This window comes from Bacillus rossius, chromosome 10, assembly GCF_032445375.1.
Source record: "Bacillus rossius redtenbacheri isolate Brsri chromosome 10, Brsri_v3, whole genome shotgun sequence".
NCBI lineage: Eukaryota > Metazoa > Arthropoda > Insecta > Phasmatodea > Bacillidae > Bacillus > Bacillus rossius.
In genome coordinates, this window is record NC_086337.1 from 26,708,819 (window position 1) to 26,736,040 (window position 27,222).

Consider the following 27,222-nt stretch of genomic DNA (forward strand, 5'->3'; position numbering starts at 1 on the left):
GGGCCCTGTACCCAGGATCCGAGACGGCGGCCCCCCCCCTCTCCCCCCCAATTTTACAGTAACGTGCTACATTATAATTGCATAGTTATTTCTTACCTACACGCGTTTTAGAATGTTATTTAACCTGAAAATAAGGGTATAATTATGGTTACTATTTTATAAGTCCAAGCTAAGCTTTATTTATGAAATATTCAATATGTTTTTCTAGTTTGTAAAAAATTATAATAGTTAAACATTTAAAAATAAACAGTGCTGGTCCCAGGCCCTAGACCCAGGGGTCCACCCAGCCCCACCCTTGTGGGGGGGGGGGGGGGGGGGGCATGCTTTCTACTGCGTCTACGATTGGGCCTTAATTTATCTCGAGGACTGTGGGCCAATTAAAAAGTGTATGCATGGAATCCACGCGCGACAGAAGTGATACTTATTGCTTATTAGGTATAGATAGAAATAAACTATTAGAATTTTTTTTATTGAACATGATATGATAATAAATAATAGCAAGGATACGGATATGATCTCAAAAAAAATCCCTTTCGGCAAAGCCTACAGGCGTAGGTAGATCTCGAAGTATCTATTTCTTCTGGAAATGTTTTGGAAAATTCTATAAACTCCTGGAAATTTTTAAGAACTTAATATACATAACATTTTACGTGTTCACTAATATTCAAAAAAGATTGATTAAACATTTTCTCATATTCCATGCAGCGAAAATATTTTTAATGTTTTTAACTCAACGCATCCAGCATTGAATATCATTACGAATTTCATATTATGCCATCTCAGGTAGTTACGCAATTATTTTTGATCTTCAAACACTATTTTTCATCCCTTGCACTACTTAATACTTGGTCGCATGATTCTGTCAGATGTTATCCTATATATGTTTTTCTTTGGCTTGTAGCTTGGGGGCACGTATTTCCTGCGGAAAAATTTCTATTACTAGCTGAGAGCCGAAACTCTGTAGCATCGTCTGTGTTTCGTGATTGGTCAAATTTAGTCCAGTAACATGTCTATTGTCATTGTCAGCATACCGTGCGGAAGCAAACTCGTACGGAATGGCACGGCACAAACAAGGCAATGCATCCTCTTGTAAACGGCCACCAACTAAAATAAAGAAACCGTTGGCGTGGACATCATGTTGCAGACTTTATGAGCGTTCAGATTTTTATTGCGAAAAATGCCTGCCCCTGCTTATAGCCCTTCAGGGTGTGTCAAATAATCTGTGATCAAAATGTCATAGGTGTACAAACATCTGCAATCTATATATACTAACTCCAAATAACAACGCGAATTCTGCATGTCTCTATTTACATATAACGTCAATACAGCAAAATTACTACTCTAAACTCTGAACTCCACATTATGATAGCTAAACGAGAGCACTCCCCCGTTCAGTTTTTTTTCCTTGCACTAAGCTAGATAGAGCCTAAAAACACAAAAATTCACTAAAATCACCAAGCAGCCAAAAGAGTGCAGAAACAATGTCAATCCCATAATGAGTATCGATTAGACACTCAGTCGGAGAGTTGAGTATGAAGATACAGGTAAATTCACCCTTCATTTTCAATCCGACAACAGAAATGGTTAATTTTTGGCTTGCGAGCTCTTTTTTTTTTTTTTTTTTTTTTTTTTAAATACTTAATAAGACCAAATCGTCCTTCAGATCCACGAATAAATTACTTTATGCGACTCTACAATATGGCACCAAACTAACTACATACAAAAATCTTTAATTAAGTTGATTAATAATTCAACATGTATACAAAAAAAGACTGCTTATTGCAATAAAAACTATCAATACTTTTTTTTACCCCTACGTTAGCTTTTGGTTTGTGACAACAAAGCTCATCCCACCATTACACTTTTATAGCTTAGTACTATGTATTTTTTTTCAATAAGTGATTGATGTTACCTTTAAGTGTAATTTGTATATATGTTTGGAATAAAAATACGATACAAGATTAACGATATGTAATTTGTCAAGTCTAGCTCATTTGCTCCTTCTGAATGAACTGCTCAAGTAAATGATTCTGCGCAAAAAAATATTCTGTACTTTTACAAAAGATTCCTTTAGAAACCATTTGCCAAGAAATACTAAAAGAAAGATATTGTAATTTCGTAAAACACATGACTATGGTCAGTAGCGGATCCAGAGGGGAGGGGGGGGGGGGGCTAAGAGGCTCAAGCCCCCTCCAAAAGCATCTGGACCACTATTGTTTTAGTGTTTGCCTTGATAAAGCCTAGCCTCAGCTGGGTCAAGCCCCTCCCAAACCAAAATCCTGGATCCGCCACTGACTATGGTTAATTTTTGCATATATCTTAAATACTTTTTCGAGACAATAATGAGTAGCCTACCTATTTCTTACGAAAACTGGCGCATAATTTTTATTTAAATTGAAGTTTTATTTAAACATAATTTCATCAAACCATGGGAAATATAATCGAATATTCAAGAATTTGACTTTATTATGGTTTTATTGTTTATTAATGCACTCAGTTAATACTGGAAAGCTATTCAGGGAACGGTTTACAAATAACTTTTAACAATTGGAGACACTAAGACAACACAAAGCACAAATGCCTGGGTAAGAATCCGAATCCAATATTACTGCAAATGCGTTTTCATGTAAGTGTACAAATTTATAAATATCTGTAAGTTTATATGCACGAAGAACCTATCTCAGTAAATGATTAGTTTGTAGGATAAGTTTTTAATTTTATTCACAACAGATTTATTTTAAATTGTTTGTATTTTTAACAGTATAGCGTGAAAGAGAACCTAACAAGTAAGAAAATAAAAAAAATAACAGAAAGAACATATCACACTCCCACTCCCGCAATCCGACGACATGAGAAAGAGCGAACAAGCGCGGAAAGGCGTCACTAGTGCTATCTATCGGTGGTTGTGGGGACCTAATAACGATCGAGATTTGAAGAGCGGGCTGGAAAAGAGGATGGTCCGTCGCTGTCGCGGCAATTTCCACTCTTGGAGCGGCAGCTTGCTGTGTTGTTTGTGTGTGAAGTTTGTTGGCTGAAGCTCGACAACGTATCAAAAATGCCAAGTATACCAAAAGTGAAGTTTAACGACGGCCAGGAAATCCCCATCTTTGGACTCGGTACATGGAAGGTGAGGTTTATGTACCTGTCTTTTTTTCAACCAGCACCAAAGTTTATGATTGGTTGTCAGCTATCACTGACATATGTCCGATAGGTTCGAATCCTGATACAGGCATTCTGTTTGGTGTAATTTACCGACACCTGCGCGCCGGTCGGAAAGTGTAGTTGGCCAATGCTGCCAAACCCTTGTTAATGGTTTGACCGATGTTGGAGTGGAATAGGAATGAGGGAAAGATACTGAACGTGAGAAGAGGAAAGGACTGAGGAAGAGGCTTCAGAAATTGGTTGAGTATGGGGGTTGTCTCCTTGGTTCTATGTCTCCTTGCCACCTGGCGGAAGCCCAATCGCAAGTGTAACACTCAATCAATTTGCAGTATTAGATAGTGTATATGATATATTCGCTGTTTTATTGACGTTTTATGAAATTACTTAGACTATAAAATACGTAATTTAATATATTTTTTAAAGATTTTTAAATTGTTTAAAAGATTTTTTAATTTTTTAAAAGTTTTTCAAAGGTTTTAATTTTCACAAAAGTGTTTTATAACACTCATAATTTGCCTTGATTTGTTATTATATCTGAAAAATTTGACGAGTGCTTAAAATTACGTAGCGAATACGATGTCATGTAAAGTCGATTTTATTTTTTATATAACATCGATTGATTTATGTTCTGAACCCGATTATTCCCTTTTGTCTCATGTCCATTTACTTTTAGTTTTTTTAAGTTCGTTACAAATTATTAGGCACGTTATTTGTTAATTTTCACCCAACCCGTAATGTAAGAACGTATCATGTAAGTGAAAAATTTTATTGCAAAAAATGGGTCCAGTAGAAAATTGACGGGGTGAGAATCTAAAGCTGGAGTCTCAACGTCACGCCGGGCCTGACACAACAGCCCCAACACGCTGAATATTAAATGAAATACAAGGTTGCCGTGACTTAACTCCGACAAAATGCGCACCCCGACGGCCCACGAGGAATGGATTCTATTACTAATTTCGTCGTGTCTGTCTGCCTGACAAAAAAAAACGGAAACGGAAAGGAAACACCATGGAACTAAATTTCAAAAATATTTACATACTTGGTATATTTTTAAGTTGAAAAATGAAATTTCTTTTTTTAATATTTGTAGCTTGCCTTCATCTGTTTTTATAAACGGATTTTATTGTGTTTATAGTTAAAGTTGTTAATTGTATTGTACATATTTATAATATACTTAACCTCAAATCGTCAGAAAGGACTAAATGTCATGTTTTTATGCACTTCAACTGTGTATAAAAATAATAAAGCCTACTTTGTATTTAGCACCTTATATACTGTATTTTATGGAAGTAGGCTATTTGGCTTGGGACGATTTGTCGACAGCCAAAACAGAAATCGTAATGTTAATGTGGTATTTTGACCCTACGCAATTAAATATGTCATGCTGAAATGCTGTACGGCAGTTTTTTGGGCCTGACATGTCGTGCCATTGTGAAATATGTAGTTGAGCGGGATTTGCGGGGAAAAAAATGTTAAAAATCCGAAAATACTTTTATTATATGCTCTTTACCTTCCTCTTTTCATTAAAAGCGGCGGAGATAAGAAATTCCAAATACTTTGGGAGATATTGCCGTTCTTATTTTGCTATACAAGACCTGTGTAATCGTTCGACCGACGCAATTTTTTTTATTGCCATGTGTTTGTGAATGCCTTACTAATGAAAATGGTCGATTATGTCAGGTCAGTTACATTATAAATACTTTGGTAAATATGTAGTTGAGCGGGATTTGCGAAAAAAATGTTAAAAATCCGAAAATACCTTTATTATATGATCTTCAACTTCCTCTTTTCATTAAAAGCGGTGGAGATAAGAAATTCTAAATACTTTAGGAGATATCGAATTTTTTAATTTCATCATAAGTAATACCAGTGCATTCATGTGGCGTGGTACATTGTTTCTTGTTTGCGAATATCAATTTTTTTTTATTGGATAATGATGTCACGTGATTGTTTGTGATAGGCCAGAATTCAAATGAACCAATACGTGATTATTTAGTTAATTTATTGTTTAAAACGGTGTTTAATTACCTCCTCCAACTTAGGTGAGTTTTAAACGTTTCTAATTTTAAAGTTTTATTTGTTATTTGGTTTATGTTGTTGTGCAAGTAATAAGTAACAAAAAAAATTTACGTGAGTTGTTACTGTTCATCCTTTGTCCTGGTTTGTTAGGTCAGGTCAGTTACATTATAAATACTTTAAAACTAAAGAACCATTGAAATTAATTCATATTATTTTTAATGTACGCTTAGTTTCAAAGTATTTATAATGTAACTGACCTGACCTAATCGACCATTTTCATTAGTAAGGCATTCACAAACACATGGCATCGGTTGAACGATTACACAGGTCTTGTATAGCAAAATAAGAACGGCAATATCTCCTAAAGTATTTGGAATTTCTTATCTCCGCCACTTTATTGAAAAGGGGGAGGTAAGGAGCATATAATAAAAGTATTTTCGGATTTTTAACATTTTTTTTTCGCAAATCCCGCTCAACTACATATTTACCAACTTTCAAAAATTTTACTTGTTTTCTGAGTTATTTTTAGACATTGACTGTGCAGTACATATTCTTTTATTTAAAGCACCCAAGGACTTTGCATTACACCTTTATCTTCATTTCTCCGCCATCAAATGCTAGTCTTCGCTCATATTTCATAGTTACGATATGCATGACGAGAAGACTGGGCGCCAGTTACTGAACACCTTTTACTGAATGTAAGTCATGACATCATACTACTGTAAACACTATATTTCCTAAGTTTTAATGTTAATCTAATAATGTTACAGTTAAAATTTACTGAATAGCAAAACCCCCCTTGACAATCCAAATCCAATTTTCTGCTGGGTCGAACTCAAATTTTTCGCAAGTGGGAAAGATGTCCTACATGGCCTGTGGCTAGAGGGTTTTCTCAGGGTACTCCTGTTTTCCTCACCCGTTCATTCCGTAAAAATTTTATTTCTCATCTCATTACCCCTCAACGTCTCTAATGGGCCTGATGTCGACGAGACTTTAACCGTCATTTACGCAGAGAGAGGAGATAAGAGGGATATGTATCCCCCTCCCCTTGGAATCCTAAACAAAAAATAGTGCATGGAGTCCCTCCGCGCAGAAGAAGTGAAACTTCGTAATGTGGAAATGAAAATAGGAAGGGGTAGAACTTGATTTTTAGTGAAATCATATTGTATCAAATCAAACTAAAATAAATCATGAAATCATTCAACGATAAAAGCTGTTTATTTAATTAAGCGGACGGGTTCGCCCCAAGGAGAAAATTGACGCGGCGAGACCTCGTGGACATAGAGAAATGACACACACTCACTATTTATGTGTCTATGAAACACGCATTCACTCTCGCTCTGTCTCTTTCTATTCCCCCTCCCCAGGAGCGTTAAACGTTTAACACAACCTTGTTGGAAGTCGCATTAGAAGTTTCACTTCAAAAAAAAAAACTATCATTTCCACCAACTAATGGAAAAAAAATTTCAAATAAATGTGGGAAAGGAAATATATCCCCCTACTCTCACCCCCCACCACAATGATAACAATTCCAGGGTCTAATCAACCAAACAAAAGCGTTAGCTAAAATATAGGTACAGTTCTTGATGCTTTATATTTTAAGCAGCTTTCTGGTAAATATTAAATATTGCATACATCATGAAAACATTAATTTAGTGTTAATGTGAACAAACATCAATAAAACAATTTTTTTTTTTTTTTAAGTTAGTTGCAATGGAAGTAGTTGACTCTATGAGAATCTTCGGTCATACACCACTGAAGAATGTTTGTCTGTCACAGAAAATCATGGCAGACAAAAGAATTACATGTAGGTACGTACCTGGAATTCTGCTGAAGGAATAACAACGAACGATGTACCAACGGGATCAAAATGACTGACAGCAAACAGCTCTAGAGAACACGAAGACAGCATAGACTAGTGGCAACCAACACATGGGCCGCCAAGGGTTGATCAGTGTCCGGCCACACTGACAGGAAATTAATGCTCAACTGATATAAAATGAAATGAAACAATTTAACACACATTTTTGCAAAATTTCTTAATTTTTAAAATTTTCATTTTGTCTGCTTTAGATGATAATGTGATTTCACTGATATAATTTCCAGCTGCTTGTAGTTATGTTCTGTCACTAAAACGATAATTCAGTATAAAAATTAGTCTGCTAAAATTTTAAAAATTTTTTTATGTGTAAACGTTTTAGTTCATCGTATACGACATTTGGTAGGAGTAATTTCATTAAGATGGAACGGAAGTTGATGAACGGAATGTGTCACGATTGCGGGCCTACGTGTAGCAACATAAACCCGTATATAGTCACTTTCTTAAACATTAGGGGACATTGGTGTGCCATATGAAACTTTATGATAGTGAAACTACCATGGAATATATTTAATAAACTGAAATAGGCCCTAGTCATAGTAAAAATATTTCACATTTTAAAATATGTAAGAAAATTGGAATTACAATGATTATAATACATATGGCCCTTCTAAACTTTTAAGAGGCTTACTAGCACAGCAGTAGACCACGCGCATGGTAACATCTAGGGAAACGTTTGCAATCTCGTCACTAGATTTTTTTTTTACTTTTTTAAAACATTTTAATATAATAATAGTAATAATGTTTAATCAGCTTAATAAGGTTAAGGTTTGTTTGTAGGAAATATTTTAAGGATGATTTCAGTTGTTTAAGCGAAAACATGTATACAAACACATACTTAGTGTTATAATATGTGTTTTAAAATGTTTCAGGTAAATAGTTTAGTAATTCCGTGGAAGTATAACTTCTAACGTATGTGGAAAATTTATGGTATTAACTGTTTAGTGAATTTTAACAAGGTGAGCAGTATTTTAATAACATTCTTTTTAAAAAATCAGGTCCAAAACTGGGGTTTTATTGCAGCCGTTTCTAATAGTTTAAAATTTTTTGTTGTGTCATGGTGCTTATTGCTGTCTGCGGTTAACGATGGCAAGCAACGTTTACGATTCAGGGAGCAAATTCTAGTGACGGGTGCAGATTGTATGTGTCTGATTCACTTCCAGAAATTTTGGTATTTATTAAGCAACTATTTTGTTTATTAGTTTATTTATCATGCTCTGCATTATTTTTTCGAGTTTTATATTAAAAGTTTATTTTCAACGTGAACAATTTGAGAACACATTAGTTTGCTTGATACCAGGGTTAGATGTTCACACACTATGGGCGAGTACTGATAGACTCACATTTTTTTTATTGTCTCTCACTATTAAGAGCTGACAATGACAGCAGGATAATCATCTTAAATTTAATAAATCATATAATTTATTATGTCCTATATTTTTCAAATTTATGTCAAAAATCCATGATCAGACTTTTATTTCAGTATTTCTGCAGAAATGCTATTTCTGTTTATGAATACTGAAGACGTATCCTTTACCAATGCAGCCTTAGCAAAAGGATCCTTTAGCTTCAGTGCTTCACTTGTATTACTAAAAATCAACACTACTAACTCCTCAGAGGCAACAACGATGCATGAAAGATTGCTAGCGATTGTACTTTCACGAAAAGCTGCATCAATGATTCTGTAAGGATTCTTACAATTATTCAGAAGGTTAACAAAGATGCACTTTTTTTTTGGATCGTTTAGGCTAAAGGATTAAATTGGAAACAGCGATGTCTTCCTTAATTGAATAAATTATGGAAACTAGACACTACGTGCCAATTTTCTGTACACATTAGTAACTCATTAAATCAGTTGGCTTGCCTTACAGTTGGAAAAAATAAGCATGTAGTCACTTAAGTTTCAGTCAAAATTGCTGCGACCATCATCAAAACTGGAGACTGTTTCTTCCGACCTGACCCAGCAAAAATACATACACCAAGCTAATTAAATTCAAAGGCCGCAAAAGCCTGCGAACTTTACCAGCCATGTGTATGAACTGCATTCCTAATGCTGACTTTGTGAACTGAAAATTTTGTTTGTATTATGCACAATGGAAGATTTTCTTTCTACACAATCCAGATGTCCATAGCTTTTTTACGAGATTGATTGACTAAGTTTGGTGTTGTGCAAAGCTGGTTAAGAAGAGAAGAAAATTATATTATTAACAAGAACATATAGTTGAATCAGTCAAATAAATTATATCAAAAGGAAACACTTGTAACCTTGAAAAAATATGCAAAATTTTTGGGCTGTTACGCCCATAAAATAAGAATCGTGGGATCTGCGCAAAATAAGGGATTAACAGATATACCATTTTTTGGTAATGTTTAAAGTAAGTTTTGTGTGCTAATAGTCTCCTTTCAATTCTGAAACATTAATGGCATAAAACAGTGAGCTTTTGATAATGAAAAAGTTAGTACACAACACTTTGCTAGTACACACACTGTCACATGTATGCATAGATGCTTACACAAAAAATGTGTGTTTGTTTGTATGTATGTATGATGTATGTGTGTGTATATATGTATATACACACACACACACACACACACACACTTTTTTTCCTAATCCCTTGCAGTAATGGCTGATGGCTGATTGTATCTAAAAATATTTAAAGAAAAAAGGTTTTAGGTAACATTTAAAAATGTTTACAATAACTACTGTGCCAGATTGGTGATTTCGCTGAATTTTCGAACATCGTTATAGTGTTAACAGAAATACCACAATTATATTAATATATAAAATATTGATATTTAAAACAAGTTGTTATAAGCTTCTTTATAGCTGTACATTTTATACATACAATTTGTAATATGTGTGTGTAAACATGATATTGTAACCCGCTAGAAAACAGGTATCCGCTGGAAAAAATCTGTACCAGATTACAGAATGCCTGGTTAAAGTGCCCCAACTGTAATTTGTAAATTAAGTTAAATTTTACAGGTGTAACAGTTATTCCAGAATGTAATTTAAAATAAACCAATTTAGTCAAATGTATAGTAAAATGTAATATTTCAGCCATGCCAAATAACAAACTTTTTTTTTTCTAGAAGTAAATATTAAATTATTTTATTTGTGGAAAATTCTACACAAGGACTCTTTTTAATTGGTAAACAGAGAATGAACTTACATGTTTTGAGACTTGTGGTAATTTGATATATCTAACTATGGTGTTTATTTCTTGATTGTAGAATTGTAGTATTTATTTGCAAATGTATTTGACATCTCAAGGGAGTTCGTAGGGTGGTGAGGGTGTAGTGTTCTGATCATCGGACGTGAGGGGATGTGACTCTGTTGGCTCCAGTAACCTTGCTTCATTTTTGATTTAATTAATTTTACGTAATGTATGGATTACAGCATTGCTGTTGATACGTAAAATTTCCCCTGTACTCGTAACATCGTTAGTAGCTGCGCTGGCCTGTGGCCCGTGGTCAGGCCACTGCTTATCAGTAGGGCGCATGTGATAAGGCGATATGATTGAAGTGGTGTCTTCACTCAAGTGTGATTATACAATTTTGTCAGGGCTGGCCAGCCACATTGATTAGAAATCATTTCGTACTCATATAAATTATTTTTAATTCATACTTTATTGCTTGGAATGTGAGAGTAATTGATAAAATATTTTATACCCCTATTTGCATCATCATCATCATCATCATCATCATCATCATCATCATCATCAACATCAACCACCACAATCATCATCAACTGCTTCCAGCCATTGGCCGGGTCAACAGAGTAAAATGCCTCCATCTTAGTCCATCACTCCACTATTCCTCATCCTTCACTTTATTCCAGTCTTCTCCTCTTTCCTGTCCTCCTTTTAACTATCCAATCTTCCGACCTCCTCCTTGGACTTCTTCCCGTTTACTTCAATTTTTCCCATTTCTCTTCACATGGCCATACCATCTCTATCTTGCTTTTCCAATGATCCTATTCAAGTCCAGTTCTCCTGCTCTTGCTTGCACCATCTCATTCCTGATCCTGTTTCGTCTCGTAACTGCCAGCTCGCTCCTCATAAACTTCATACGTATTGCTCTGATCTTCCCAGCATCTATATGCACATGTTTGTACATGTTGTTTATTGTGTAATTTTTCCATTTAAAAAAAAAAGTACAAAATTAATTCACTCACAAACAGAAGAAGCACTTTTTTTTGTGCACTTTTGTTAATAGACAGGAAAACCATCAATTTAATTTTTAAAAATTAGCAATGAAATGTACCCTTTAGAAAAAAATGTTTTTAATCCCTTTGGAACATAGTTATAAGTAGAGACCTGCAAAATTTGCGGGTTCAATGACCTCCAGGATAGACTACTACACTCTACACACTCGGGCAAATGCCACCTGTTCATTGGCTGCTGACTTGTGAGTCGTCTCAACTGAGTGTCTGTGATTCGACACTTCTTTGAGCGAGGGTCTCTAATTGGCCCTCATTAATCCAAATTAACAGTGAACCAGTAGTAGAAGCATCGCTAAGGTATAATTATTTGAATTGTAGCATATCACGAAATGAATCCGCAAATTTGGCAGTTCTCTAGTTATAAGTTTTACTGAAATATACATACCCCAAAATCAACTTGTATTTATGTTTGTGCAGTAAATGAATAAAGCCTTGTTAAATGTTTTTGCAGTCAAAGCCGGGTGAAGTGACCCAGGCGGTGAAAGATGCAATAGATGCTGGGTATCGCCATTTCGACTGCGCGTACGCCTACGGCAACGAGAAGGAAGTTGGCGAAGGAATCAAGACCAAGATTGCGGAAGGAGTCATAAAGCGAGAAGACCTTTTTATCACCAGTAAAGTAAGTTCTTCGGCATTTATATAATTTTTGTAAGCTGGCTTCAATTCTGATCCCAATAAGTGGAAATATTTTAAAAATGTTATTCGTCATCTAAAAGTAAGCTTACATATTTTGAAATATTTTGTTTAAGTGGTAAACATATTATCATTGCTCTTTTTTGTAACAATTTCTTTTATATCTGTACCTCAAAACTAGACAGTTTTTAAGGTCACTATACCTACTCAGTAGGAGAGTATAAAAACTGCTCTTTCAATGCTACTGTGTAATGATTTATTTATTCCAAATAGGGTACTTTTTTTCCAACAACCGTATATACACAACATTGAAACTGGACTAACATTTGACTGGCTCAACTACTTAAAGCTTTAAACACTTGTTAGAAAAATTTTTAATTGAATTACTTACAATGTTATGGTTTGATTTATTCTGCAATAAAACAAAAATATCCCACATTTGGACTTAGGCTCAATTGGTCTCTGGGGCAAGGGTAAATCCATGAGGGGAGCATAGGGGGGGGGGGGGATGGGGGAGTTATTTTCCTTCTGAAATTGGGGGGGGGGGGGGGGGGGAATTAACATGGAGCTGTATTTTGAAAATTTGTAACTAATCCTCACAAACTATTATTCAAAAAAATTGTTAACTAATTATATTTTTTGTTTATTATTGTAAGGCACCATGGACCCTCAGCCCCCATGAAAGAGGTTTAGTTCCGAAAAATGAAACACACACCCCTTCCTTTCTCTCCCTTGTGCTACACCCTTGCACTGAGATACAGATCTAGATTATTTGTTTAAATGTTGTTTTTTTCATCCCAAAGTTTAAGATAGAGAGTAAAACTGAGAATGAAGTGATTTGTTCACATTCATAGATTCTTTTTGCAATAAAAATTCATAACAGAAAGGCTTATTTTTTATATATATATTGTTTTTAAATCTTGGTCACGAATACTTGTTAAATTGTTCAAAACCAACTAGTAGGTACTATTTCAATCACCGACTGCTGCACCATTAATTTAAAAAAAAAACTACCTAGTACCGAAAGTATCTGGAATTCTTGGTTCTGTTGAAGACTAGTACCGAAATTCCCGGTTCCGAAAATAGGTTACGGTTCTGAATACCTTAGAGCCCACCTGTGCGTAGTGCCGACATGCTTGCAGACCCTGGCCACATGCACTGACTGCGGCACTTGTGTATATGTTGTTGTTTTTTTCATACCTATCGTAAAAGTTTCATAACTGTCAGTGGGCATGTCACAAATATGAATAAAAATAAATAAATTAAGGTCATTTCTAAATACTTAGTTTGAAGGTGATGTTGATTTGAGTCAAATAAACTTATGCATTACTCAGATTAAAAGTGTAGGGAATATTCAACAACGAAATTCAATCTTTTTGGGGAAAAAAAGATAATGCAGATCTATTTCTTACTGAAACTTTTATAAGGATTTTTTTAGGAGAGTTCAAAAAGTGTCATATTTATTGTAAAATCTATTAACCATTTGTCAAAATATTTTACACCCTCTGTAACCAAGGTCTATGCCCTTTAAGATGGTCGAATCTGCCCCTTTCTCCAACATTTAATCTGTAACTTATATTAAGCAATGCTCATCACTGTTATATTTTTTTCTAATTTTTTTTTCCAGCTATGGAACTCATTCCACAGGCCAGACCTCGTTGTCCCGGTTCTGAAGAAGTCGCTGGAAAACCTGGGGACAACTTACTTGAACCTTTACCTCATCCACTGGCCAATGGCTTTCAAGGTGACTTACCTGCATCATTCTTAGTTTTATAAGTAGGCCTACATATGCGTAGGAAGTCTATTACTTACTTGCAATTTGCATTCAAAATATGCAAAACTAATTATTTAATGTACTTCATTAATAGGTGTGTGTACTTATGTATGTGCTTTAGTAGTTATACTTACTTGGTGTAGTAAAATACTAACTTAATTTTTCATGCAAGTAATTAATAAAAATAAAATAATAAACGGCCTGGTGTGATATTACAAATACGTTTGGCAAAGTTTAAATTCAATTGGATTAAAAATAATAAATAAATAAATTATCTAGTATTCAATTTTAATTAGTAAATAAAATCAAATAATATGCTGAATGTTTATTATTCTAGTTTCTTAATTTTAAATATTTATTAAATAATAATGTAATAATTTATATTGCAACTAAATTATACATACGGAAATGTAAATTCACTTATATAAGTACACTTAAAAAGTTTATAAACACAATTTTAATCATTAATATTTACAATAAATAAATATTTTTAATTATAAGGGCCAGTATTCAATATCAATCACTTACGTATAAGATTTAAAAACACATATATAATTTATATTTGTATGTAGCCATTTTTTTCATCCTGTGAAAATTTTGATGCATGGTGCGCACACCATAAAAAGTCACTCATCATTTTTTTTCATAACTTGTCTAAACAAGTATGATTTCAAAAAAACATCAAAGTCTTGAATATTGTATATATTTAGGATTTTTAAAACATTGCTAAAATAAACATACTTATATGCCTTAAGGCTTGGTCTCATGCACCACATTAGTGGTGTTTTTTTTTTTTTTTTTTTTTCATTTTTTGTCATTTCTTTTTTTAAGGGCTATTTCTACAATTTTAACTCAGTACCTCCCTTGCATTAGTTTTGCCACAGAAAAAAATTAAAATTTCAACAGATATTCATTTAGTGTAATATCATATGTGTAGAAATTTGCACGAATGATAATAATTACTAAGACCCTTGCACACATTTTTACACCCATATTACACTAAGAAAATATCTGTTGAAAAAATTTGTGGCGGAACAAAAAAAATGTCAGCGAGGTATAGAGGTACAATTTTAGAAATAGCCAATGAATAAAAGTAATTGTGGAAAAAAGGGAAGAAAAAAAATCAACATGGGGTTTGAGACCTAGCTTTAAAAGATATATTTTAATACTTACAGAACAAAGTTCTTGCTATACATTTCAAAAGAGTGGATATAATGAGCTTTACATCTCATCGACATTGAGATATTATAGAAAATGAAAGGTGGGGAGATGCTAATAGGGCACTTATGGAACGAATGGGTGGGGGCAATAGAAGAACCCTGATAAAACCCTCTGGTGCACTGCAACACTCGCCACGTTCCCCACTTAATGTTATGCATAATTATTTTATAGTATTTTTGAATTATGTTATAAATACAATAAATACAATACAAATGCAATATTTGCAATTTGAGTTGACTTCGCAAATATTTTGAACATATAATTTGATTTTTGCTTCGCATAAAAAAACTATAATTCACAGAGGCCTACCTAATTAATTATTTTATTCAAGTGAAAATTAAGAAAAATCTATTAAGAAGTTCCTCCATGTATTTAGGAATTTAACTTATTAACAGGGAAAAATTAACAGGGAATGTTGAAATTGTATGTTTTTATAGGTCAGATGCTGAATTTTTTAAACTTATGAAACAGAGAATTTTTTTTAAGTGGGATTGTATCAAGAGTATTTTATATGTGAAAGAATTATTTTCACAAGCAGTTCAGTAGAAAAATATGCTAATCAAGTAGGTCTTTTGTACTCGTGTAAAATAAAACCTATCCTACTCTGAGAATTTGTTGTTGATTTTTTTTTTTTTAAATTTTTATAATAGCTTATAAAAATATGTTTTAATATGTCATATTTATGTACTCTTATAATGTGCAACACATTTAACCAAGCCATGCATTTACAAAATTGTGACTTAAAGCACAAGAAATAATAAGTTTTGACAGGAAAGGCTTATGATAAAATATCTTTTGTAGTATTTTCGAAATCAAAATTAATTTGGTTGGTATTTAATAAGTATGAGTCATGGTATGTTTTTTTTTTTTTTCAGGAGGGTGGTGAAAATATGCCGAGGGACAAAGATGGGAACGTACTGTTCAGCGACGTGGACTTTGTGGACACCTGGAAGGCCATGGAGGAGTGCGTGAAGCTCGGGCTGACAAAGAGCATCGGCATATCCAACTTCAACAGCGAGCAGATCACCAGGCTGCTCAAGTCTGCAACCATCAAGCCGGTTACGAATCAGGTATGGCCTTTTGCACCATTCTGCTCTTTCACCCGCGATCTGGTGATCCTAGCCAAAAGAATGACCGAGAGATCATTTTTATGAACGCTGTGCCAACACATACTGGTAAGGTCCTGGATCCACTGACGTGACCTATTGCGCGCTGCCATTTTTTTTTTGCATTGGTTTTAGAGGTCTGCGAATGTTAGAAAGATATTTGGTATTCGTGAATAATTTGATATTCAATTTAACATTTTAAATTAAATAATTTTTTTGGATTATTCGTCTCAGATACGTATACAACATGTGGTACTCATTAAAAAAAAATTTTAATTTAAAAAAGTGGCATGTATGAAGCCAAGGAAGTTTTATTAAGAAATTTAGATTTGTTTCTTGCAACATAGTACAAAAGTGCTTTTTATGTGTAACAAATTATTTTTTATTATGGTTATAAGTAAACCTCTATTTTTTTGTATGAGATCATTTGATTTACAAAGCAATTTTCAAACAATAAAATTTCATGGTTTTTTCCCCCTTGCATTTTTCTTCATTCCATTGTGAGTCCACATGTATACAACATATTGTTTTCCTCACATTTTCATCTTACTATATTTTGGATAGTGATGGCCCGATATTCGATATTCAATATCGGAGATCTGTAATATTGGCATTTTTTTCGAAATCGGAAATCGGTAAATACTTGATATATATTGATAACCGATGTTTGCTCTCGCCAATAATACTTCTCAAATAACCTTAACCGTAATTCCAAGCTTATTTTCCGCGGGCGTAATTTATCTTTCTTCACGTCACCATATTACCTAGTAATTCCAAGCATATTTTCCACTGAAACAATTTCAAGCCTATTTCTTCTTTCTGATACTGCAATGCATCCCGACGGTACAATTCTTCCATGTGTACACAAATCTCAGTCATTAGTGCATATTTATTCATTTCAGATATTCGCAAAATGTTTTCGCTTGATGAATTTTCTAAATTCACTTAGTGTACATAAATTGAAAACATAAACAAAAATAATTATGATATTTAATTTAATAAGTGGTGTAGCCGTAAGTAAACATGAAAAAGAATAAAGTTGCTGCTTGATATAACAGGCATTTTCTTTCCGTGTCGTTTCATGGTCGCCAACTGTTGTTCTATACAAAGACGTTACGTAAGGTTTATAAAAGCTAAAATATGAAACGTGTTTAAGTAGGGCAAGTTGCAGCAAAGGTATTATGTTGGCTATATTGAGTGCATTGCCAACAACATAAATAAAGATGTGTGGTTTTATAAACTCTGCAGTATGTTTCCAAGTTGTATTGAAATTACTTTTCATGTATTTTTAACGTGTTTTCACACCAATAAATGGAGTGATACACTTGAACAATGGTCACAAAATTTGCTAATTGAAGACCTTCCTTTCTAGCGTGTCGTTTACCGTGATGACATTTTACAAAAGTTGATGTTTTTTGGACTGTATTTTTTCATAGATTACAGTTGAGACACTGGACTAAGTACATGCAGTGACTCGTGATCCATACATTATAAGCAAATACACTAGAGACTAATACCGGACAGCTACAAGATTTTTTGTGTGAAAACATGGCGTTGTTTTCACCTCAGTCCGATAGAAGGCAGACGGCATGCCTCTTGCCGCTAGGTTATTTTTCACACTCCCGCCTGTGTTGTTAGTATAGAGTTGTCCGGGTTATAAGCATTATTGTTTTGTGAGTACAATGCCGAAAAGTGACATCTGGTTACATTTTCAAGTAAAAACCAATGATAAGGCAAAAGCAATTTGCAATTATTGCTGTAAAGAAATATTGTGTGGTGGGAAATCTTTTAGGACATTCAATACATCAAATTTGTGGAATCACTTATCCCTGCATTCCTTAGACTGAAATTGTTAGCCAGAATATATCTTGGCTTTCCACCTGCCTCAATTCATTCTGAAAGATTGTTTAGCTCTGCAGGTGGAATTTGTACCAAAAAATGGAATCGCCTTTCACCTGAACAAATTCATTTCTCCACAAAAATCTGAAATTTGTTTGCTTGTAGTTACAATATGTTTTTTGCATACTGTAGGTAAAACCTACTCCAGAACAGGGACCGGAAAGTTACTTTTAAAAAGTAACTCAGTTACAGTTACAAATACTCCATTGGAAATGTAACCCTGTTACAACTACAAGTTACACTACTGATAATAAACCAGTTACAGTTACAGTTCTGAGAAAAGTAACTGTAAGTTACTTTAACAGTTACTTTGTGAAAAACTAAAAATGTGATACGTAATATTGTTATAATTAAAATCTAATAAAACATATTATGTTTAGTAAAGATATATGATTATTTAAACTGAAAATTTTTAAATAGGTCTTAAATTACATTGAGTAATTAGTTCACACTACAAAATTGTTCGCAGAACCACACAAGCACTTCACAATAAGGTTATTTTTATCACTCGACCGAACTTCGAAAAAATTAGAATATGAAGGCCACGGCAACGAAAATTCTGGACTGCTTTCTCAGCTTCTCACTTTATTAGATTCTGTCATTGCTTTCGCGTATGTGCACAGGTAGGTTAATTAATTAAACAGCACAGCAGTAAACCCGCATGTCGCAAATATTAACTAAATGACAATCAAAATACGAGCGTAGGCTAGCCAACAGCAGTTTTACAAGTACAAGCAATACCATCGCAAATAATATGCTTGTCGGGATTTTCGTTCTGGGTTTGAAAAAATTAACAAATCGTTGTTCGTTCAATAAGAAATACATTTAAAAAATGTAACGCAAGAAGTAACGACAATTATCGTTACTTTAAGGCAGAAAAATGTAATTCAGTTACAGTTACAGTTACTGAAAACTTAATATATTGCGTTACCACGATCGTTACCATAAAAAGTAACTGTTACAAATAACGTCGTTACTAGTAGCGCGTTACTTCCAGTCCCTGCTCCAGAATATTGCTTTATCTGGCCTTGAAAAACAATTTAATTTTTTAAGACCTTGAATTTAGAGAGGTTATTTGTAGGCCATTATGATAATTTCATTATTAGCTTTCATTTAATGTGAATTTACAATATTTTACAATTAATAAAAATAATATACATTCACATAAGTGTGTTTTATTAATATTTAACATTTTCATTATTGTCTCTAACAATACTCCAGAACCACAATTTTATAGAATCAGTGTTAAAAATGAGATAGGCCTATTATCAGAATATCGGGTATCGGATCGGTAAATTTGGAAATATCGGAATCAGCATCGGTATCGGGTTTTTGGATATCGGGCCATCACTAATTTTGGATCTGTGAAATGTGAACTAAAGGTTTCCCTATATACCTATGTATATTTTTAAATTCTATATATTAAGTATTTGATATTCGTGAAAAATTTTATATTTGATTTGAATTTAAAAAAAAAAAAAGAAGAGGATTTGCAGAGTCCTAGCTGGTTTACTTAGTGAATCTTTCACTGATGCCACTTGGCAACCATATTAACCAATACAAAAAACGGCAGCGCACTACATGGTACGGGTAGTAGTGCGCGGCTGGTCACGTAAAGTGTTCTGGGTTTAAAGACACTGGAATCGCATATTCCGAACAGCCAGAGTTCGAATTCCACTCCAACCGTCCTGATTTCAGTTTCCCGCGGCGTTCCGAAATCACTCCGAGGTAGTTGTTACGACGGTTCCTTGGAATAGAACATAACTGGAGATCTGAGAAATTAACGTTATTTTTCTGTTACCAGAATGAGCACACACTTAGTGTGCAATAATTCTGTGATGTACATGGTTGTAAACCTGTCAAGACCCGTCTCGGCAACACATTAACATGGTGCGTTGCCCCCCGCAGGTGGAGTGCAACCCGTACATAAACCAGGCCAAGCTGATAGAATTCTGCAAGGCGAGGGACATCGTGGTGACCGGCTACAGCCCCCTGGGCTCCCCGGACAGCCCCTTCCTCAAGCCGGGCGCCCCCATGCTGCTGGACGACCCCAAGCTCCAGGAGCTGGCCAAGAAGTACAAGAAGACGCCGGCCCAGGTGGTGCTGCGGTACTCGGTGAGCCCCGTGGCTTCTTCTTCATCATTAGTCGCATTAAGGCCCGTCTACAATAGCAATGTCCTAAACTGTGTCCGAAGGACACTCGTCGCTGATTGGTCCACGTGACCCTCTGACGTCATGCGTCAAGTGGGCGAAGGTCCGAACCTACCTGGTCCGAAGACATTCGTCAATTTGAACTTTTTGTCCCAACCTGTGTACTTCGGACACAAAAAAAGAACAGAACACTCACGAAATTTGAATTTCCGGTTCCCGTTTGAAAAGGTGGTGTTTATTTTTGTTATTGAAGGAAATGGAAGGTGTTGTAAGTGAAGAAGAGCCACTTTTCCTTACTGAATAAATATATAATATTGAATTCCCACAACTTTCATAAGTCCACTCTCAAACTACAAAGCATCAAAACAATAAACAAAAACATTTGGTTTGGCACATTTACTGCGCTCTGGTAACAACTTTATAAATTAATACATTCGGACATCGGAATTGTGGACATGGCAGTTTTCGGTGAGACAATGTGACGTCACTCACATTCGGATAAGGACACGGACCACGCACAGGTTCTCACTATAGTAGACGGGCTCTTATTCCTACATAGTTGCTACAAAAATACAAATGACTGTAATTATCTTCTTGATCAGGGGCGAAGCCAGGGGGGGGGGTTTCAGGGGTTCTAACCCCCCCCCCCTTCCCCCTTAGCCCCTATTTTATTCCTTATCTGAAAGCAGGTTAGCTAAAAGCCTGGGTGTCTTACTGATATCACCGGCCACTGCACTGGAGGGGAAGAGTAAGCGAGCCTCACCGATTCTCCTTCCCTTCCCCTAACCCTGTCACGAGAAGAAGCTATGGTGACTGGGTAACTCTTCAAGCTAAAGCTAATTTGTTTCCGGGAATAGGCCAGTTCTGCCGAAACCCAACCATTTTTATTCTTTTTTTTTTTTTTGTATTGTCTATCTTCGAGCATGATTTATGAATTTGAGTGGACTTGGACAAGGCACTTGGATTGATTAAAATATCTTTAATTAATTTCTTACTTCATCACTCAAACAATTTTTTTATTAAAAAATTAATAATATTTTTACCATTACAATATTTTAAGTTAAGTACCGAAAACTGCTCAAATAGCACTATTTTACACCTTAAAATGCAAATTCTTCCGGGGGAGGATCCCCGGACCCCCCGCTTTAATGGGGACGACGACCATGCTTCTCAACACCTCCCCCCAATACACAAATCCTGGCTACGCTACTATTTTTGATAACAGAGTACCTACATTCAACAGTCATGAGCAACCTTCAATAAGTATGGAGGTGACTTTCCTTTATCAGATAATAAAATAATGTAAAAATATATTACTATCCCAAATTTAATTTTAAATTTTTTTTGTCTCGTAAAGTAATCATGCCCTTGTCTATTTCTGTAGTTGTATTTTTTTTGTTCCCCTCCCCCCCATCTCTTTGTATTATGTTATTCTTTATGTATTATTGTTTTTGTATTGTGCCTACTATGTGAGGCTATAAGCCGTAGGTAGGCATGTAATACATCTTAAATAAATAGGTAAAGTTAAAATAAATTATAAAGTGCCTTACTTTAAGGCCTGTAATAAACGAGCATTTAAAAGCGACAGGGAACACGGCAAGTTACACACACTAGACTGCACCTCACATGGTTAGATGGTGCAAAGTAAACGAGCGTGTTACCCGGATGTGTGATGTTTCGGTTGTTTGGGTGGAATGCAACATGTCGCATTGAACACGTGCGTGTCAGAACCTGCAGGTAAAATGGATTAATGGTTTTCCCCTCCGGCATGTCGTTTAAGGCAGTCTTGTGGAACAAATGTTATACATTTGCCCCCCTCCACCCCCACCCCACCCCCCCAAAAAAAAAAAATTCAAGTAAATTGTGAACGCTCGTGTCATTCGAAGCTTATTGTCTGAAGTTTCACACAGAGCGAGCAAGATAATATCACTGAGTAGCCCAATTGGTAAGCAAAGAAAGTTGAATCACAGTGGTTGGTTCATAATTGGTCAGTTTCAATTCTAGAATTGTGGTGATTGGTCTATGGACTTATTAGTACACGTAACTTTGATTATGTTTTAGTTTTTCTTAACAGAATTGGGCTTTGGGTAGCAAGAGTAATTGCAACAATGCAACTTGAATTCGTTCAAATCTCCATAGTTAGAATGATCAAAAAAAATTTTTTTTCATGATTTAACAATTTTATGAAGTCAGGTGTATTCATTTATATACTGTACGTATAACATGAAGAAGAATGTTGGATTATCGCGAGATGCGTAATTTTAAATTATGGTTACAAACATTGTAAAACTAAAACTTGAGTTTCCCACCTTAGATGAAACAGACCATATTGAGTGCGATGCGGCATGAAGTTGTGTTTGCCATTGGCTCAGTGGCCTTAGCTCAATGCGTAGGTGTTCATATTCTGTAGATCAGTCATCACTAGGTCGTTAAGTGGAGCGCAGACATTTTTTAACTTCTAGGAGCGACAGGTTAAAAATGTTGGCCCATTGATATGGTATACATATTCAAACATACATATTTAACATATTTTTACATATGTATATGATAGAACAGTCCAGGGCCTATCTTTAGCTCACCTCCATTTAAAATATTTCTAAATTGCGGCATATGAAAGAGAGGTTAAGTTCAAAACTTATGTTTTTATTTAAATTCGGTTTTACTGCACTTTTACTGTTAGTTGGTGTTAACTAACACCCTTACAATCAAATTATAGATCAATTGTGTTATCTCGCCAACATAAACTTATTAGGGATAAGTTTGTAATGTGCCTACATAGGTCCGTTAGGTTAAATAATTAATTATTTTGGTAACAGTAGTAATATACTGTACTTCTTCTATGTTTTTTTTTTTTAAATTTTATTAGGTTTGTGCAGATATTTAAATATTGTAAACATACATGAATTGAAAGAAAAATTGTGTATGAACTACAAACCTATAATATCCCAGTTTTGAAAAATTAAATTTGCTGCTATTCTATTTATTTACTTAAGATATAAATAAATTCATTGGAATAACATCAAAGGTTGAAGAGTTTTTTTCTACCAAGTTCAGTTTTTTCCAGTTAATTTTTTTTAATTTTTTTTTTTTTTTTTTTAATTTAGCTAGGTCAGCCAAGGACCACTTTGAAACTAACCTAAAATATCACACATGTTTGCCAAGTTCCCAAACTGAATTTTTAGGTTTGGTGTTTTTTATTTTTAAGTAATAAGTTATTTGTTTGTTTGTTTGTTTTTTTTTTTTTTATGGGTCCATTGTAGAATAAAATATAGGAAAAAATAAAAGTTACCAATGGAAAGTCTATGGTGGTCTTTTATATATTATAGTAAAAATTCATTTTTACCATCTAGAGTTTTTCTTAAAAATCTGGACTGAAAACAACAACAACAACAAACCCCCCCCCCCCCCCCCCCCCCCCCGAAAAAAAATATCCTGGGTATGCCTATAGTGCCTTGCAAAAGGATGGTAGATTTGTATTAGTACTTGGTTTTCTTTCCAATTATTAGGTATCAAGATTTATGGCATTGCTGTACAGGAAATTCTAGCCTTCCCTAAATATTGAACAAAAGGAATACGTGATGGTCTGCGAAGGGTTAGCAAGGCATTCCTTCGTCTCTGCATCTTACTCTTTCAGTCCCCCTCTAGGGATGTCGATTTTCGAGATATGTTAACCCTTGCTCATTTGTTTCTCATTTTGTAGTTCTGGAATGTGTACATTTTTCTGTTTGGTATCCAAATGTTACTTTGTTTATTGCAGGTCCAGAGGGGCATCATAACAATCCCCAAGTCTGTCACGAAACAACGCATCATTGACAACATCAAAATATTTGATTTTGAACTCAGCAAAGATGACATGGCCTACATTGATTCATTTGACTGCAATGGTAGACTTTGTACTGTTGACCAGTAAGTAATGTTTTCTTACCACATATATTTAAATTTTAAAGTTAGCTTATTTTTATGCATAAATACAAAGACTAATGCAAATAATAGTGTGTTTGTGGATCAGTGTCACTAATTTCATCTCAAACTAGTACTTAAAACTACACAGCGTATGCGAGTTGAAATAATACAAAAAATTCTCGAAAATAAGTTTGTAACAGTAATTTAATTGTACCAAAAAAATTAAAATAGGTTTGGTAATGATATTGCTGTGCTGAATATACTGTTAGTACTCTATCACTCACATTATTTTTAATAGTCGTGGGATAATACCATAATTTTGATACTTGATACTTTCTTTCAATAAGTTTTAGTGTAATTTATTAGATGAGTATTTATTCACTAAGCTTCAAAACTTAATAAAAGTTTTGTACGTCCCTAGGAAAAAAATTATATAAAATACTTCATCTAAACAGAATTAGGTATAAATTATTTACTCAAATACGACATCAATACTAAAAACACCTAGAACAAAAATATTAATTTTATAAAAATTGTACAAATATTATTTGAGTAAGAAAAGCATCTGAACTCTTTTGGTATTGAGATAAAGTCTTCTTGTCGACAAGATGCCCAGCTACACTGAACGATCATTCAGACTCAGTAGTAGCTGGTGGATGCTAAGGACTACGTTGTTATCTGGCGTTGGCGAGGAAATGAATCTCTGGTAATTCTTCCAATACAACCAAAGAATGAAGGTTTGGATCGATATTACATATTGAATCTACAAGTGTTGTATATCACCAGACCTACCTCTACTTTTTATACTAAATCGTTACGTTCTTAGTAATGTTGATGTACAATCTGGGAGTTTTTCAGTAGGTAATATGGTATTGTGTATTATGTTTGAGGAAAGAGTTAAAAACAAAAGTTTTAAAACATTTGCTTTTTGATTTACATGAATGTTCATATATTTTAAGTATTTTCATGAAGTATTACCTACTGTTGAAAAAATATATAAATATATTATTAAATAAGGACTCATTAAATGTTTATTTTTTTATTGTTGCAGCTCCAAGGCTCACAAATACTACCCTTTCAACATTGAATACTGAAGATAGTTTCTGCGAAAAGTAAGAAAGGTGAAATGTTATTGTTAAACATTGTTTTAAAAAAATAAACATTAAAAAACATGGTCGGCTTTATTGGTTTTTAATAATCCAAATCAGTATTATCCCTGACAAAGGTTTCCTTAAGGAATTTTTGAAATCTACAGTTAAGTTTTGGCACAACAGCACATGAACTCAAACAAAATGTTCTTCTAGGTGTTAGAATAAGGCTTGAAAACAGACAAATGAAGAATCTTCTTGTTTGTGTGACAGAGTCTAGAACAACTTGGTGAGTAAACGTTGAACTTACAGGATCAGTCATTTAAATTATACACGAGTCTGCTTCAGATGCACAATATCTCTTATCCTCAGTTCAGATACTTTCTGTTCATTGTTCTGACGTCGATCAGGGCTATGCCCTCCCTAAGCCCGATGTGCCTCACACCACTGCCAACCCCCTCTCCCCCCACCGACACCCTCTGTTTCAAGCCTCCCACCAACAAGTGCGTGTGTGCGTGTGTCCGGTCCCACTGCGCGAACCCTTTCATCGCCCACCCCAACTGGAGCAGTGGAGACTATATGTTTTTTAAATAATGTAATTCTTAAATACCGTGTTTTATCACAGAATCGTCGCACGCGCGTAATCGTCGCAACCATATTTTTGGCTGTCAAAATTGGGATAAAAAAACTTCTCGCGTAAACGTCGCATGATGTTTTTGGTCCCGCTAGTAGATGCCGAATGCTTTGTGTAGGTATCTTTTCCATATAAAACGATGTATTTTAAAGTATAAATCTAATATTTATTCGTTCATTACCACTTACTTAATAAATTAACAGAAAAATACGACGTTGTTTGGCGTGTAAATTTTCTTACAAAGACGTTTTTAAAAGTTATTTCCTTTATCAGATCGTCTGCGTCGCCGCGGTGTAGGTATAATCTAAAATTTAATTTCAGTCATTACCACTTATTTATTTAATTAACGGAAATACAAAGTTGTCTGACGTGTAAATGTTCTTTTAAAGACGTTTTTAAAAGGTATTTCCTTTATCTGATCGTCTGCGTTACCTCGGCGTACCGCTTATAAAAATGTAGCCAGCGCATCATTCATGTTTGGTTATGTTGCTTCCCGTATAGAGCGCGCGCACGTAGTCGAATATTGATATATCGCCGATTGGATCCAATGCGCGCGCTCTCTGTCAGGTGCCGAGTTAACTACATTTGATAGCCCGCATTCTTTCGTGGCAAGTGTGTACACTACGACACGTTAGTTCACGCGTTCGCGTTAGAGTTTTGGTTTTTCTTTTTAAAGTTGAAGAAAGGTTTTTGTTTAAGGAATTATTAATATAGATTGTTTGGTGTGCTCTTGTATACTCCATATTTTTTTAAATAAACGTACTTTCCATGAACGGATTTTTTTTATGAATAACTTTACCTAACAAAATTTTTTTTCCCGCACAATGGTCGCACCCCTACTTTTCAAACTTGATTTTAGAATAAAATCTGCGACGATTATGCGAGAAAACACGGTATCTGTAATACGTAATCCTTAAATCTTTAATAACTTGCAATTTTTAAAAGGTTTTAATACTTATGTTTAACTGTCTTTAATATTAATGTACTAACGGTAAGTTCAGCACTTCCTGCGGCCATGACACCCGGGGCCCGGGGCAGTCTCTTCCGTTCGCCGTGCGGGGTAGGACGCACCTCAGCACCTCGTCGACTTCAACTTTTGCTTGTAACCGATCCGTTAACATCCGCCATCGTAACTATTTTTTTTAAACCTTTTTTTAATCAACCTTCCAGGCCTGCCCCGGTGGCAGACTGTTTAACTTAATTAATTAAAGTTCCCCCCCCCCACCCCCCCCCCCCCCTCCACGGAGCATTTTTAAATTAATCGGCGGACTTATACTTTCAGAGCCGGGCCACGCGGTGTCCTGGTCAGCAAGAAACCTGGACTATGTGCTGTTTTCTGTGTGCGTCGTGAGTGTATGTGTCGGCACCAATAAAGCTCAATATTCACTGGACTCGTTGCACTTAATTCTCGACCACGAGTTTCCCAGCACAGAGACGGAGGTGTGTGGGGCGCCTCAAGACCCCACGAGCAGTAACATAGCGTGCCCGCCGCTGAGAGCGGGCCGGTGAGTGCTAGCGGGGGGAAGTC

The 27,222-nt window shown here is 34.9% G+C and overlaps 1 protein-coding gene across 2 annotated transcripts; it reads left to right on the forward strand.

The window, feature by feature from the left end:
• The first annotated feature begins 2,846 nt into the window (after window positions 1–2,846).
• On the forward strand, window positions 2,847–25,144 carry LOC134535879 (aldo-keto reductase family 1 member B1-like). 2 transcript variants are annotated; one of them, XM_063375225.1, is made up of 7 exons: window positions 2,847–3,127; window positions 11,737–11,904; window positions 13,546–13,662; window positions 15,789–15,983; window positions 19,827–20,033; window positions 23,827–23,975; window positions 25,024–25,144. In XM_063375225.1, exons 1-7 carry the CDS (start codon window positions 3,056–3,058, stop codon window positions 25,064–25,066), a joined length of 951 nt encoding a protein of 316 aa, XP_063231295.1. In that variant the 5' UTR covers window positions 2,847–3,055; the 3' UTR covers window positions 25,067–25,144. The 2 variants fall into 2 exon arrangements, with proteins under 2 accessions (XP_063231295.1, XP_063231296.1); XM_063375226.1 differs by lacking the exon at window positions 2,847–3,127 and adding an exon at window positions 6,885–6,988.
• Window positions 25,145–27,222: the final 2,078 nt, after the last annotated feature.